The following is a 14,925-nucleotide window of genomic DNA, read 5'->3' as shown; positions in this document are numbered from 1 at the left end:
GTTGTGGGGTTGTGGGGTTGTGGGGTTTGTGGGGTTTGTGGGGTTTGGGGGGTTTGTGGGGTTGTGGGGTTGTGGGGTTTGTGGGGTTTGGGGGGTTTGTGGGGTTTGTGGGGTTTGGGGGGTTTGTGGGGTTGTGGGGTTGTGGGGTTTGTGGGGTTTGTGGGGTTTGGGGGGTTTGTGGGGGTTTGTGGGGTTTGTGGGGTTGGGTTTGGGGGGTTTGTGGGGTTGTGGGGTTGTGGGGTTTGGGGGGTTTGTGGGGTTTGTGGGGTTTGTGGGGTTGTGGGGTTTGTGGGGTTGTGGGGTTGTGGGGTTTGTGGGGTTGGGTTTGGGGGGTTTGTGGGGTTGTGGGGTTTGTGGGGTTGTGGGGTTGTGGGGTTTGTGGGGTTTGTGGGGTTTGGGGGGTTTGTGGGGGTTTGTGGGGTTTGTGGGGTTGGGTTTGGGGGGTTTGTGGGGTTGTGGGGTTTGTGGAGTTGTGGGGTTTGTGGGGTTTGTGGGGTTGTGGTGTTTGTGGGTTTGTGGGGTTGTGGGGTTTGGGGGTCTTTGGTGGGTTTGTGGGGTTTGTGGGGTTGTGGGGTTTTGGGGGGTTTGTGGGGTTGTGGGGTTTGTGGGGTTTGGGGGGTTTTGGGGGGTTTGTGGGGTTTGTGGGGTTTGTGGGGTTGTGGGGTTGTGGGGTTGTGGGGTTTGTGGGGTTTGTGGGGTTTGGGGGGTTTGTGGGGTTTGTGGGGTTTGTGGGGTTTGTGGGGTTGTGGGGTTTGTGGGGTTTGTGGGGTTGTGGGGTTTTGGGGGGTTTGGGGGGTTTGTGGGGTTGTGGGGTTTGTGGGGTTTGGGGGGTTTGTGGGGTTGTGGGGTTTGTGGGGTTTGGGGGGTTTTGGGGGGTTTGTGGGGTTTGTGGGGTTTGTGGGGTTGTGGGGTTGTGGGGTTGTGGGGTTTGTGGGGTTTGTGGGGTTTGGGGGGTTTGTGGGGTTGTGGGGTTGTGGGGTTTGTGGGGTTTGGGGGGTTTGTGGGGTTTGTGGGGTTTGTGGGGTTGTGGGGTTTGGGGGGTTTGGGGGGTTTGGGGGGTTGTGGGATTTGTGGGGTTTGTGGGGTTGTGGGGTTGTGGGGTTGTGGGGTTTGTGGGGTTTGTGGGGTTGTGGGGTTTGTGGGGTTGTGGGGTTTGTGGGGTTTGGGGGGTTTGTGGGGTTGTGGGGTTTGTGGGGTTGTGGGGTTGTGGGGTTTGTGGGGTTTGTGGGGTTTGTGGGGGTTTGTGGGGTTGTGGGGTTTGTGGGGTTTGTGGGGTTGTGGGGTTTGTGGGGGTTGTGGGGTTTGTGGGGTTTGTGGGGTTTGGGGGGTTTGTGGGGTTTGTGGGGTTTGTGGGGTTTGGGGGGTTTGTGGGGTTTGTGGGGTTTGTGGGGTTTGGGGGGTTTGTGGGGTTTGTGGGGTTTGTGGGGTTTGGGGGGTTTGTGGGGTTTGTGGGGTTTGGAGGGTTTGGGGGGTTTGTGGGGTTTGTGGGGTTTGGGGGGTTTGGGGGGTTTGTGGGGTTTGTGGGGTTTGGGGGGTTTGTGGGGTTGTGGGGTTGTGGGGTTTGTGGGGTTTGTGGGGTTGTGGGGTTCTCGGGTTTGTGGGGTTGTGGGGTTTGTGGGTTTGTGGGGTTGTGGGGTTTGTGGGGTTGTGGGGTTTGTGGGTTTGTGGGGTTGTGGGGTTTGGGGGGCTTTGGTGGGTTTGTGGGGTTTGTGGGGTTGTGGGGTTTTGGGGGGTTTGGGGGGTTTGTGGGGTTTGTGGGGTTTGTGGGGTTGTGGGGTTTGTGGGGTTGTGGGGTTTGTGGGTCTGTGGGGTTGTGGGGTTTGGGGGGCTTTGGTGGGTTTGTGGGGTTGTGGGGTTTGTGGGGTTTGGGGGGTTTTGGGGGGTTTGTGGGGTTTGTGGGGTTTGTGGGGTTGTGGGGTTGTGGGGTTGTGGGGTTTGTGGGGTTTGGGGGGTTTGTGGGGTTTGTGGGGTTGTGGGGTTGTGGGGTTTGGGGGGTTTGGGGGGTTTGTGGGGTTTGTGGGGTTTGGGGGGTTTGTGGGGTTGTGGGGTTGTGGGGTTTGTGGGGTTTGTGGGGTTTGGGGGGTTTGTGGGGTTGTGGGGTTTGTGGGGTTGTGGGGTTGTGGGGTTTGTGGGGTTGGGTTTAGGGGGTTTGTGGGGTTGTGGGGTTTGTGGGGTTGTGGGGTTGTGGGGTTTGTGGGGTTTGTGGGGTTTGGGGGGTTTGTGGGGGTTTGTGGGGTTTGTGGGGTTGGGTTTGGGGGGTTTGTGGCGTTGTGGGGTTTGTGGAGTTGTGGGGTTTGTGGGGTTTGTGGGGTTGTGGTGTTTGTGGGTTTGTGGGGTTGTGGGGTTTGGGGGGCTTTGGTGGGTTTGTGGGGTTTGTGGGGTTGTGGGGTTTTGGGGGGTTTGGGGGGTTTGTGGGGTTGTGGGGTTTGTGGGGTTTGGGGGGTTTGGGGGGTTTGTGGGGTTGTGGGGTTTGTGGGGTTTGGGGGGTTGTGGGGTTTGTGGGGTTGTGGGGTTTGTGGGGTTTGTGGGGTTTTGGGGGGTTTGTGGGGTTTGTGGGGTTTGTGGGGTTGTGGGGTTGTGGGGTTGTGGGGTTTGTGGGGTTTGTGGGGTTTGGGGGGTTTGTGGGGTTTGTGGGGTTTGTGGGGTTTGTGGGGTTGTGGGGTTTGTGGGGTTTGTGGGGTTGTGGGGTTTTGGGGGGTTTGGGGGGTTTGTGGGGTTGTGGGGTTTGTGGGGTTTGGGGGGTTTGTGGGGTTGTGGGGTTTGTGGGGTTTGGGGGGTTTTGGGGGGTTTGTGGGGTTTGTGGGGTTTGTGGGGTTGTGGGGTTGTGGGGTTGTGGGGTTGTGGGGTTTGTGGGGTTTGGGGGGTTTGTGGGGTTTGTGGGGTTTGGGGGGTTTGTGGGGTTTGTGGGGTTTGGAGGGTTTGGGGGGTTTGTGGGGTTTGTGGGGTTTGGGGGGTTTGGGGGGTTTGTGGGGTTTGTGGGGTTTGGGGGGTTTGTGGGGTTGTGGGGTTGTGGGGTTTGTGGGGTTTGTGGGGTTGTGGGGTTCTCGGGTTTGTGGGGTTGTGGGGTTTGTGGGTTTGTGGGGTTGTGGGGTTTGTGGGGTTGTGGGGTTTGTGGGTTTGTGGGGTTGTGGGGTTTGGGGGGCTTTGGTGGGTTTGTGGGGTTTGTGGGGTTGTGGGGTTTGGGGGGTTTGGGGGGTTTGTGGGGTTGTGGGGTTGTGGGGTTTGTGGGGTTTGTGGGGTTTGGGGGGTTTGTGGGGTTGTGGGGTTTGTGGGGTTGTGGGGTTGTGGGGTTTGTGGGGTTGGGTTTAGGGGGTTTGTGGGGTTGTGGGGTTTGTGGGGTTGTGGGGTTGTGGGGTTTGTGGGGTTTGTGGGGTTTGGGGGGTTTGTGGGGGTTTGTGGGGTTTGTGGGGTTGGGTTTGGGGGGTTTGTGGCGTTGTGGGGTTTGTGGAGTTGTGGGGTTTGTGGGGTTTGTGGGGTTGTGGTGTTTGTGGGTTTGTGGGGTTGTGGGGTTTGGGGGGCTTTGGTGGGTTTGTGGGGTTTGTGGGGTTGTGGGGTTTTGGGGGGTTTGGGGGGTTTGTGGGGTTGTGGGGTTTGTGGGGTTTGGGGGGTTTGTGGGGTTGTGGGGTTTGTGGGGTTTGGGGTTTGTGGGGTTGTGGGGTTTGTGGGGTTTGTGGGGTTGTGGGGTTGTGGGGTTGTGGGGTTTGTGGGGTTTGTGGGGTTGTGGGGTTTGTGGGGTTGTGGGGTTTGTGGGGTTTGTGGGGTTGTGGGGTTTGTGGGGTTTGGGGGGTTTTGGGGGGTTTGGGGGGTTTGTGGGGTTGTGGGGTTTGTGGGGTTTGTGGGGTTGTGGGGTTTGTGGGGTTGTGGGGTTGTGGGGTTTGTGGGGTTGGGTTTGGGGGGTTTGTGGGGTTGTGGGGTTTGTGGGGTTTGTGGGGTTGTGGGGTTTGTGGGGTTTGTGGGGTTTGTGGGGTTTGGGGGGTTTGTGGGGTTTGTGGGGTTTGTGGGGTTGTGGGGTTGTGGGGTTTGTGGGGTTTGTGGGGTTTGGGGGGTTTGTGGGGTTTGTGGGGTTTGTGGGGTTGTGGGGTTTGTGGGGTTTGTGGGGTTGTGGGGTTTTGGGGGGTTTGGGGGGTTTGTGGGGTTGTGGGGTTTGTGGGGTTTGGGGGGTTTGTGGGGTTGTGGGGTTTGTGGGGTTTGGGGGGTTTTGGGGGGTTTGTGGGGTTTGTGGGGTTTGTGGGGTTGTGGGGTTGTGGGGTTGTGGGGTTTGTGGGGTTTGTGGGGTTTGGGGGGTTGTGGGGTTTGTGGGGTTGTGGGGTTTGTGGGTCTGTGGGGTTGTGGGGTTTGGGGGGCTTTGGTGGGTTTGTGGGGTTGTGGGGTTTGTGGGGTTTGGGGGGTTTTGGGGGGTTTGTGGGGTTTGTGGGGTTTGTGGGGTTGTGGGGTTGTGGGGTTGTGGGGTTTGTGGGGTTTGGGGGGTTTGTGGGGTTGTGGGGTTTGTGGGGTTTGGGGGGTTTTGGGGGGTTTGTGGGGTTTGTGGGGTTTGTGGGGTTGTGGGGTTGTGGGGTTTGTGGGGTTTGTGGGGTTTGGGGGGTTTGTGGGGTTGTGGGGTTGTGGGGTTTGTGGGGTTTGGGGGGTTTGTGGGGTTTGTGGGGTTTGGGGGGTTTGTGGGGTTGTGGGGTTTGTGGGGTTTGGGGGGTTTTGGGGGGTTTGGGGGGTTTGTGGGGTTGTGGGGTTTGTGGGGTTTGTGGGGTTGTGGGGTTTGTGGGGTTGTGGGGTTTGTGGGTCTGTGGGGTTGTGGGGTTTGGGGGGCTTTGGTGGGTTTGTGGGGTTGTGGGGTTTGTGGGGTTTGGGGGGTTTTGGGGGGTTTGTGGGGTTTGTGGGGTTTGTGGGGTTGTGGGGTTGTGGGGTTGTGGGGTTTGTGGGGTTTGTGGGGTTTGGGGGGTTTGTGGGGTTGTGGGGTTGTGGGGTTTGTGGGGTTTGTGGGGTTTGTGGGGTTTGTGGGGTTTGGGGGGTTTGTGGGGTTGTGGGGTTGTGGGGTTTGTGGGGTTTGTGGGGTTTGGGGGGTTTGTGGGGGTTTGTGGGGTTTGTGGGGTTGGGTTTGGGGGGTTTGTGGGGTTGTGGGGTTGTGGGGTTTGGGGGGTTTGTGGGGTTTGTGGGGTTTGTGGGGTTGTGGGGTTTGTGGGGTTGTGGGGTTGTGGGGTTTGTGGGGTTGGGTTTGGGGGGTTTGTGGGGTTGTGGGGTTTGTGGGGTTGTGGGGTTGTGGGGTTTGTGGGGTTTGTGGGGTTTGGGGGGTTTGTGGGGGTTTGTGGGGTTTGTGGGGTTGGGTTTGGGGGGTTTGTGGGGTTGTGGGGTTTGTGGAGTTGTGGGGTTTGTGGGGTTTGTGGGGTTGTGGTGTTTGTGGGTTTGTGGGGTTGTGGGGTTTGGGGGTCTTTGGTGGGTTTGTGGGGTTTGTGGGGTTGTGGGGTTTTGGGGGGTTTGTGGGGTTGTGGGGTTTGTGGGGTTTGGGGGGTTTGTGGGGTTGTGGGGTTTGTGGGGTTTGGGGGGTTTTGGGGGGTTTGTGGGGTTTGTGGGGTTTGTGGGGTTGTGGGGTTGTGGGGTTGTGGGGTTTGTGGGGTTTGTGGGGTTTGGGGGGTTTGTGGGGTTTGTGGGGTTTGTGGGGTTTGTGGGGTTGTGGGGTTTGTGGGGTTTGTGGGGTTGTGGGGTTTGTGGGGTTTGGGGGGTTTGTGGGGTTGTGGGGTTTGTGGGTTTGTGGGGTTTGGGGGGTTTGTGGGGTTGTGGGGTTTGTGGGGTTTGGGGGGTTTTGGGGGGTTTGTGGGGTTTGTGGGGTTTGTGGGGTTGTGGGGTTGTGGGGTTGTGGGGTTTGTGGGGTTTGTGGGGTTTGGGGGGTTTGTGGGGTTGTGGGGTTGTGGGGTTTGTGGGGTTTGGGGGGTTTGTGGGGTTTGTGGGGTTTGTGGGGTTGTGGGGTTTGGGGGGTTTGGGGGGTTTGGGGGGTTGTGGGATTTGTGGGGTTTGTGGGGTTGTGGGGTTGTGGGGTTGTGGGGTTTGTGGGGTTTGTGGGGTTGTGGGGTTTGTGGGGTTGTGGGGTTGTGGGGTTTGTGGGGTTTGGGGGGTTTGTGGGGTTGTGGGGTTTGTGGGGTTGTGGGGTTGTGGGGTTTGTGGGGTTTGTGGGGTTTGTGGGGGTTTGTGGGGTTGTGGGGTTTGTGGGGTTTGTGGGGTTGTGGGGTTTGTGGGGGTTGTGGGGTTTGTGGGGTTTGTGGGGTTTGTGGGGTTTGGGGGGTTTGTGGGGTTGTGGGGTTTGTGGGGTTGTGGGGTTGTGGGGTTTGTGGGGTTTGGGGGGTTTTGGGGGGTTTGTGGGGTTTGTGGGGTTTGTGGGGTTGTGGGGTTGTGGGGTTGTGGGGTTTGTGGGGTTTGTGGGGTTTGGGGGGTTTGTGGGGTTGTGGGGTTGTGGGGTTTGTGGGGTTTGGGGGGTTTGTGGGGTTTGTGGGGTTTGTGGGGTTGTGGGGTTTGGGGGGTTTGGGGGGTTTGGGGGGTTGTGGGATTTGTGGGGTTTGTGGGGTTGTGGGGTTGTGGGGTTGTGGGGTTTGTGGGGTTTGTGGGGTTGTGGGGTTTGTGGGGTTGTGGGGTTGTGGGGTTTGTGGGGTTTGGGGGGTTTGTGGGGTTGTGGGGTTTGTGGGGTTGTGGGGTTGTGGGGTTTGTGGGGTTTGTGGGGTTTGTGGGGGTTTGTGGGGTTGTGGGGTTTGTGGGGTTTGTGGGGTTGTGGGGTTTGTGGGGGTTGTGGGGTTTGTGGGGTTTGTGGGGTTTGGGGGGTTTGTGGGGTTGTGGGGTTTGTGGGGTTTGGGGGGTTTGTGGGGGTTTGTGGGGTTTGTGGTGTTGGGTTTGGGGGTTTGTGGGGTTTGGGGGTTTTGGGGGGTTTGTGGGGTTTGTGGGGTTTGTGGGGTTTTGGGGGGTTTGTGGGGTTTGTGGGGTTTGGGGGTTTGTGGGGTTTGGGGGGTTTTGGGGGGTTTGTGGGGTTTGTGGGGTTTGGGGGGTTTGTGGGGTTTGGGGGTTTGGGGGGTTTTGGGGGCTTTGGGGGGTTTGGGGGGTTTGGGGGGGTTTGTGGGGTTTGTGGGGTTTGGGGGGTTTGTGGGGTTGTGGGGTTTGTGGGGTTGTGGGGTTTGGGGGGTTGTGGGGTTTGGGGGGTTTTGGGGGGTTTGTGGGGTTTGTGGGGTTTGGGGGGTTTGGGGGGTTTGGGGGGTTTGTGGGGTTGTGGGGTTGTGGGGTTGTGGGGTTTGTGGGGTTTGTGGGGTTGTGGGTTTTGTGGGGTTTGTAGGGTTGTGGGGTTTGTGGGGTTTGTGGGGTTTGGGGGGTTTGTGGGGTTGTGGGGTTTGGGGGGTTTGTGGGGTTTGTGGGGTTTGTGGGGTTGTGGGGTTTGGGGGGCTTTGGTGGGTTTGGGGGTTTGTGGGGTTGTGGGGTTTGTGGGGTTTGTGGGGTTTGGGGGGTTTGGGGGGTTTGGGGGGTTGTGGGATTTGTGGGGTTTGTGGGGTTGTGGGGTTGTGGGGTTGTGGGGTTTGTGGGGTTTGTGGGGTTGTGGGGTTTGTGGGGTTGTGGGGTTGTGGGGTTTGTGGGGTTTGGGGGGTTTGTGGGGTTGTGGGGTTTGTGGGGTTGTGGGGTTGTGGGGTTTGTGGGGTTTGTGGGGTTTGTGGGGGTTTGTGGGGTTGTGGGGTTTGTGGGGTTTGTGGGGTTGTGGGGTTTGTGGGGGTTGTGGGGTTTGTGGGGTTTGTGGGGTTTGGGGGGTTTGTGGGGTTGTGGGGTTTGTGGGGTTTGTGGGGTTTGTGGGGGTTTGTGGGGTTGTGGGGTTTGTGGGGTTTGTGGGGTTGTGGGGTTTGTGGGGTTTGTGGGGTTTGTGGGGTTGTGGGGTTTGTGGGGTTTGGGGGGTTTGTGGGGTTGTGGGGTTTGTGGGGTTGTGGGGTTGTGGGGTTTGTGGGTTTGTGGGGTTGTGGGGTTTGGGGGGCTTTGGTGGGTTTGTGGGGTTTGTGGGGTTGTGGGGTTTGTGGGGTTTGTGGGGTTTGGGGGGTTTGGGGGGTTTTGGGGGGTTTGTGGGGTTTGTGGGGTTTGGGGGATTTGGGGGGTTTGGGGGGTTTGGGGGGTTTGTGGGGTTTGTGGGGTTTGGGGGATTTAGGGGGTTGTGGGGTTTGGGGGATTTAGGGGGTTGTGGGGTTTTGGGGTTTGTGGGGTTGTGGGGTTTTGGGGGGTTTGTGGGGTTTGTGGGGTTGTGGGGTTTGGGGGGTTTGGGGGGTTGTGGGGTTTGTGGGGTTGTGGGGTTTTGTGGGGTTTGGGGGGTTTTGGGGGGTTTGTGGGGTTTGTGGGGTTGTGGGGTTTGGGGGGTTTGTGGGGGTTTGTGGGGTTTGTGGGGTTGGGTTTGGGGGGTTTGGGGGGTTTGTGGGGTTGTGGGCTTTGTGGGTTTGTGGGGTTGTGGGGTTTGGGGGGCTTTGGGGGGTTTGTGGGGTTGTGGGGTTTGTGGGGTTTGTGGGGTTTGTGGGGGTTTGTGGGGTTGTGGGGTTTGTGGGGTTTGTGGGGTTGTGGGGTTGTGGGGTTTGTGAGGTTTGTGGGGTTGTGGGCTTTGTGGGGTTGTGGGGTTTGTGGGGTTTGTGGAGTTGTGGGGTTTGTGGGGTTTGTGGGGTTGTGGGGTTTGTGGGTTTGTGGGGTTGTGGGGTTTGGGGGGCTTTGCTGGGTTTGGGGGTTTGTGGGGTTGTGGGGTTGTGGGGTTTGTGGGGTTTGTGGGGTTTTGTGGGGTTGTGGGGTTTGTGGGGTTGTGGGGTTTGTGGGGTTTTGGGGGGTTTGGGGGGTTTGTGGGGTTGTGGGGTTTGTGGGGTTTGGGGGGTTTGTGGGGTTGTGGGGTTTGGGGGGTTTGTGGGGGTTTGTGGGGTTTGTGGGGTTGGGTTTGGGGGGTTTGTGGGGGTTTGTGGGGTTTGTGGGGTTTGTGGGGTTTGTGGGGTTGTGGGGTTTGTGGGGTTGTGGGGTTTGGGGGGTTTTGGGGGGTTTGTGGGGTTTGTGGGGTTTGGGGGTTTGTGGGGTTTGGGGGGTTTTGGGGGGTTTGTGGGGTTTGTGGGGTTTGTGGGGTTTGGGGGGTTTGTGGGGTTTGGGGGTTTGGGGGGTTTTGGGGGTTTTGGGGGGTTTGGGGGGTTTGGGGGGGTTTGTGGGGTTTGGGGGGTTTGTGGGGTTTGTGGGGTTTGTGGGTTTGTGGGGTTGTGGGGTTTGGGGGGCTTTGGTGGGTTTGTGGGGTTTGTGGGGTTGTGGGGTTTGTGGGGTTTGGGGGGTTTGGGGGGTTTGGGGGGTTTTGGGGGGTTTGTGGGGTTTGTGGGGTTTGGGGGATTTGGGGGGTTTGGGGGGTTTGGGGGGTTTGTGGGGTTTGTGGGGTTTGGGGGATTTAGGGGGTTGTGGGGTTTGGGGGATTTAGGGGGTTGTGGGGTTTTGGGGTTTGTGGGGTTGTGGGGTTTGGGGGGGTTTGTGGGGTTTGTGGGGTTGTGGGGTTTGGGGGGTTTGTGGGGGTTTGTGGGGTTTGTGGGGTTGGGTTTGGGGGGTTTGGGGGGTTTGTGGGGTTGTGGGCTTTGTGGGTTTGTGGGGTTGTGGGGTTTGGGGGGCTTTGGGGGGTTTGTGGGGTTGTGGGGTTTGTGGGGTTTGTGGGGTTTGTGGGGGTTTGTGGGGTTGTGGGGTTTGTGGGGTTTGTGGGGTTGTGGGGTTGTGGGGTTTGTGAGGTTTGTGGGGTTGTGGGCTTTGTGGGGTTGTGGGGTTTGTGGGGTTTGTGGAGTTGTGGGGTTTGTGGGGTTTGTGGGGTTGTGGGGTTTGTGGGTTTGTGGGGTTGTGGGGTTTGGGGGGCTTTGCTGGGTTTGGGGGTTTGTGGGGTTGTGGGGTTGTGGGGTTTGTGGGGTTTGTGGGGTTTTGTGGGGTTGTGGGGTTTGTGGGGTTGTGGGGTTTGTGGGGTTTTGGGGGGTTTGTGGGGTTGTGGGGTTTGGGGGGTTTGTGGGGGTTTGTGGGGTTTGTGGGGTTGGGTTTGGGGGGTTTGTGGGGTTTGTGGGGTTGTGGGGTTTGTGGGGTTGTGGGGTTTGGGGGGTTTTTGGGGGTTTGTGGGGTTTGTGGGGTTTGGGGGTTTGTGGGGTTTGGGGGGTTTTGGGGGGTTTGTGGGGTTTGGGGGGTTTGTGGGGTTTGGGGGGTTTGTGGGGTTTGGGGGTTTGGGGGGTTTTGGGGGCTTTGGGGGGTTTGGGGGGTTTGGGGGGGTTTGTGGGGTTTGTGGGGTTTGGGGGGTTTGTGGGGTTGTGGGGTTTGTGGGGTTGTGGGGTTTGGGGGGTTGTGGGGTTTGGGGGGTTTTGGGGGGTTTGTGGGGTTTGTGGGGTTGTGGGTTTTGTGGGGTTTGTAGGGTTGTGGGGTTTGTGGGGTTTGTGGGGTTTGGGGGGTTTGTGGGGTTGTGGGGTTTGGGGGGTTTGTGGGGTTTGTGGGGTTTGTGGGGTTGTGGGGTTTGGGGGGCTTTGGTGGGTTTGGGGGTTTGTGGGGTTGTGGGGTTGTGGGGTTTGGGGGGTTTGGGGGGTTTGGGGGGTTGTGGGATTTGTGGGGTTTGTGGGGTTGTGGGGTTGTGGGGTTGTGGGGTTTGTGGGGTTTGTGGGGTTGTGGGGTTTGTGGGGTTTGTGGGGTATTGGGGGCTTTTGGGGGTTTGTGGGGTTGTGGGGTTTGTGGGGTTTGTGGGGTTGTGGGGGTTTGTGGGGTTGTGGGGTTCGTGGGGTTTTGGGGGGTTTGGGGAGCTTTGGGGGGTTTGTGGGGTTTGTGGGGTTTGGGGGATTTGGGGGGTTTGTGGGGTTTGTGGGGTTTGTGGGTTTTGTGGGGTTTGGGGGGTTTTGTGGGGTTTGTGGGGTTTGGGGGGGTTTTGGGGGGTTGTGGGGGTATGGGAGTATGGGGGAATGGGAGTTTTATGGGGTTATGGGGGTTTGATGGGGACATGGGGGTGTTGTGGGGTTATGGGGTGATGGGGTGATGGGGTGATGGGGCTATGGGGTGATGGGGGTTTGGTGGGGTTTTGGGGTTATGGGGGTTTGATGGGGTTATGGGGGTGTAGTTGGGTTATGGGGTGATGGGGTGATGGGGTGATGGAGGTATGGGGTGATGGGGGATTTATGTGGTTATGGGGTTGTGGGGGTTTGATGGGGTTATGGGGGAATGGGGGCTTATTGAGGCAAATGGGGTTATGGGGGGAATGGGGTCCCCATTCATCCCATTCACCCCATTGACCCCACTGACCCCACTGACCCCATTCACCCCCATGTCCCCATTGACCCCATTCATCCCAATGTCCCCATTCACCCCATTGACCCCCATGTCCTCCATTGACCCCATTGATCCCATTCACCCCATTCACCCCAACATCCCCATTGACCCCATTCACCCCCATGTCCCCATTGACCCTATTGACCCCATTGACCCCAACACCCCCATTCACCCCATTCATCCCATTCCCCCCATTGACCCCATTGACCCCCATTGACCCCCATGTCCCCATTCACCCCATTGACCCCATTCACCCCATTGACCCCCATGTCCCCATTCACCCCATTGACCCCATTGACTCCATTGACCCCAATGCCCCCATTCACCCCATTCCCCCCATTCCCCCCATTGACCCCCACGCCCCCATTCACCCCATTCCCCCCATTGACCCCATTGACCCCATTGACCCCCACGTCCCCATTCACCCCATTGACCCCATTGACCCCAACACCCCCATTCACCCCATTGACCCCATTGACCCCATTGACCCCAACACCCCCATTCACCCCATTCACCCCAACATCCCCATTGACCCCATTGACCCCCACGCCCCCATTGACCCCATTCCCCCCATTGACCCCATTGCCCCCCCCTACCGATCTGGAAATAGGAATATGCCGCCAGCGGCTCGTTGACCAGGCGGTCCTTGCGGGGGTTGCGGGGTTTCAGGTGCATGATGTCGCTCTCAGCCCGTTCGTAGGCCAGGGAGACCGAGGGGAACTGGGGGGGGGAGGGGGGGGAGTTAGGGGGGGTGGGGGGGTGGGGGGGTACGGGGGGATATGGGGGGTACGGGGGGTGTGGGATCATTGGGGTGAATGGGGATAATAGGGTCAATGGGGTCAATGGGTGAATGGGGACATTGGGGGGAATGGGGATAAGGGGGACAGTGGGGTGAATGGGGTGAATGGGGACTTTGGGGTGAATGGGATCATTGGGGTGAATGGGGTCAATGGGGTCAATGGGGACAATGAGGTTAATGGGGACACTGGGGTGAATGGGGACATTGGGATGAATGGGGATAAGGGGGACAATGGGGTGAATGGGGTGAATGGGGACTTTGGGGTGAATGGGATCATTGGGGTGAATGGGGTCAGTGGGGTGAATGGGGACAATGAGGTGAATGGGGACACTGGGGTGAATGGGGACATTGGGATGAATGGGGATAAGGGGGACAATGGGGTGAATGGGGTGAATGGGGACTTTGGGGTGAATGGGATCATTGGGGTGAATGGGGTCAGTGGGGTGAATGGGGTCAGTGGGGTGAATGGGGACAATGAGGTTAATGGGGACACTGGGGTGAATGGGGACATTGGGATGAATGGGGATAAGGGGGACAATGGGGTGAATGGGGTGAATGGGGACTTTGGGGTGAATGGGATCATTGGGGTGAATGGGGTCAGTGGGGTGAATGGGGTCAGTGGGGTGAATGGGGACAATGAGGTTAATGGGGACACTGGGGTGAATGGGGACATTGGGATGAATGGGGATAAGGGGGACAGTGGGGTCAATGGGGTGAATGGGGACATTGGGGGGAATGGGGTGAATGGGGTGAATGGGATGAATGGGGATCCATGGGGCAGGGGATCCATGGGGCAGGCAGGGGATGTGTGGGGCAGGGGATGTGTGGGACAGGGGATCGGTGGGGCAGGGGATCCGTGGGGCAGGGGGTCGGTGGGGCAGGGGATCCGTGGGGCAGGGGGTCGGTGGGGCAGGGGATCCGTGGGGCAGGGGATGTGTGGGGCAGGGGATCCATGGGGCAGGGGATGTGTGGGGCAGGGGATCCGTGGGGCAGGGGATCAGTGGGACAGGAAATCCATGAGGCAGGCAGGGGATTGGTGGGGCAGGGGATGTGTGGGGCAGGGGATCCGTGGGACAGGGGATCAGTGGGACAGGTGATGTGTGGGGCAGGGGATCCGTGGGGCAGGGGATCCGTGGGGCAGGGGATCCGTGGGGCAGTGGATCCATGGGGCAGGGGTCGGTGGGGCAGGGGATCAGTGGGACAGGAAATCCATGAGGCAGGCAGGGGATCCATGGGACAGGGGATCAGTGGGGCAGGCGATGTGTGGGGCAGGGGATCAGTGGGACAGGAAATCCATGAGGCAGGCAGGGGATCCATGGGACAGGGAATCTGTGGGGCAGGCGATGTGTGGGGCAGGGGATCAGTGGGACAGGAAATCCATGAGGCAGGCAGGGGATCCATGGGACAGGGGATCAGTGGGGCAGGCGATGTGTGGGGCAGGGGATCCGTGGGGCAGGCGATGTGTGGGGCAGGCAGGGTGTCGGTGGGGCAGGCGCTGCGCTCACGATGTCGGTGCAGAGCTCGATGAAGAGGATGGTGATGCAGCCCAGCGGCAGCGGGACGCTGGCCGTGATGTAGATGAGGTACGGCGTCAGCTCCGGGATGTTCTTGGTCAGCGTGTAGGCGATCGACTTCTTCAGGTTGTCGAAGATCAGCCGGCCTGGGGGGCGGCGCCACAGCGCGGACAGTGGGTGGCGCACCGGGACCCAGAGCGACGCATAGGGGCCCATACAGACACATAGAGACCCATAGGGACCCATAGAGACCCCATCGACACCCATAGAGACCCATATAGAGGACCCATAGAGACCCATAGAGACCCACCGGGACACATAGGGACCCATAGAGACCCATAGCGACCCATAGGGACCCATAGAGACCCATAGTGACGCATAGGGACCCACAGGGACCCATAGCGACCCATAGGGACCCATAGAGACCCCATCAACACCCATAGAGACCCATAGAGACCCATAGAGACCCCACAGGGACCCATAGAGACCCATAGGGACCCACAGAGACCCATAGAGACCCCATCGACACCCATAGAGACCCATAGAGACCCCACAGAGACCCATAGAGACCCATAGAGACCCCATCGACACCCATAGAGACCCACAGGGACACATAGGGACACATAGGGACCCATAGAGACCCATAGGGACCCACAGAGACAAATAGCGACCCATACAGACCCACAGAGACCCATAGAGACCCCATCAACACCCATAGAGACCCAAAGAGACCCATAGAGACCCCACAGATACCCATACAGACCCACAGGGACCCATAGCGACCCATAGGGACCCACAGAGACCCATAGAGACCCCACAGAGACCCATAGAGACCCATAGGGACCCCATCAACACCCATAGAGACCCATAGAGGCCCCACAGAGACCCATAGAGACCCATAGAGACCCACAGGGACACATAGAGACTCATAGAGACCCATAGAGACCCATAGGGACCCACAGAGACCCATAGCAACCCATCGACACCCATAGAGACCCATAGGAACTCATGGAACCTCATAGAGACTCATAGGGACCCATAAAGACCCATAGACACCCCACAGAGACCCATAGAAACCCCACAGGTCCCCCATAGAGACCCATAGAGACCCATAGAGACCCCATAGACCTCCCCCACCCCACATCCCCCCACCCCCCTACCTCCCCCCATTGCCCCCCCTTCCTCCCCACCCCCCCCATTGCCCCCCCTTCCTTCCCACCCCCCCAGCCCCCCAGCCCCCCCCGCCCCCCCACCTCCCCCCATTGCCCCCCTTTCTTCCCAGCCCCCCACCCCCCACCTCCCCCCATTACCCCCCCTTCCTCCCCACCC

The 14,925-nt window shown here is 59.5% G+C and overlaps 1 protein-coding gene across 1 annotated transcript in view; it reads right to left on the bottom strand.

The window, feature by feature from the left end:
- Positions 1 to 14,925, bottom strand: part of ATP4A (ATPase H+/K+ transporting subunit alpha) — a 70,186-nt gene that overhangs the window by 20,801 nt on the left and 34,460 nt on the right. Inside the window, exons 17-18 of the mRNA XM_090128197.1 lie at positions 13,588 to 13,742; positions 11,880 to 12,003 (exon numbers count right to left, since the gene is read on the bottom strand). Coding sequence (XP_089984323.1) covers positions 11,880 to 12,003; positions 13,588 to 13,742 — 279 coding nt within the window. The remainder of the gene's footprint in view (positions 1 to 11,879; positions 12,004 to 13,587; positions 13,743 to 14,925) is intronic.

This window comes from Phasianus colchicus, chromosome 32 (genome assembly GCF_987193195.1).
Source record: "Phasianus colchicus chromosome 32, bPhaCol1.hap1.1, whole genome shotgun sequence".
Lineage (NCBI taxonomy): Eukaryota > Metazoa > Chordata > Aves > Galliformes > Phasianidae > Phasianus > Phasianus colchicus.
This window is presented reverse-complemented; position numbering and strand designations above follow the sequence as displayed.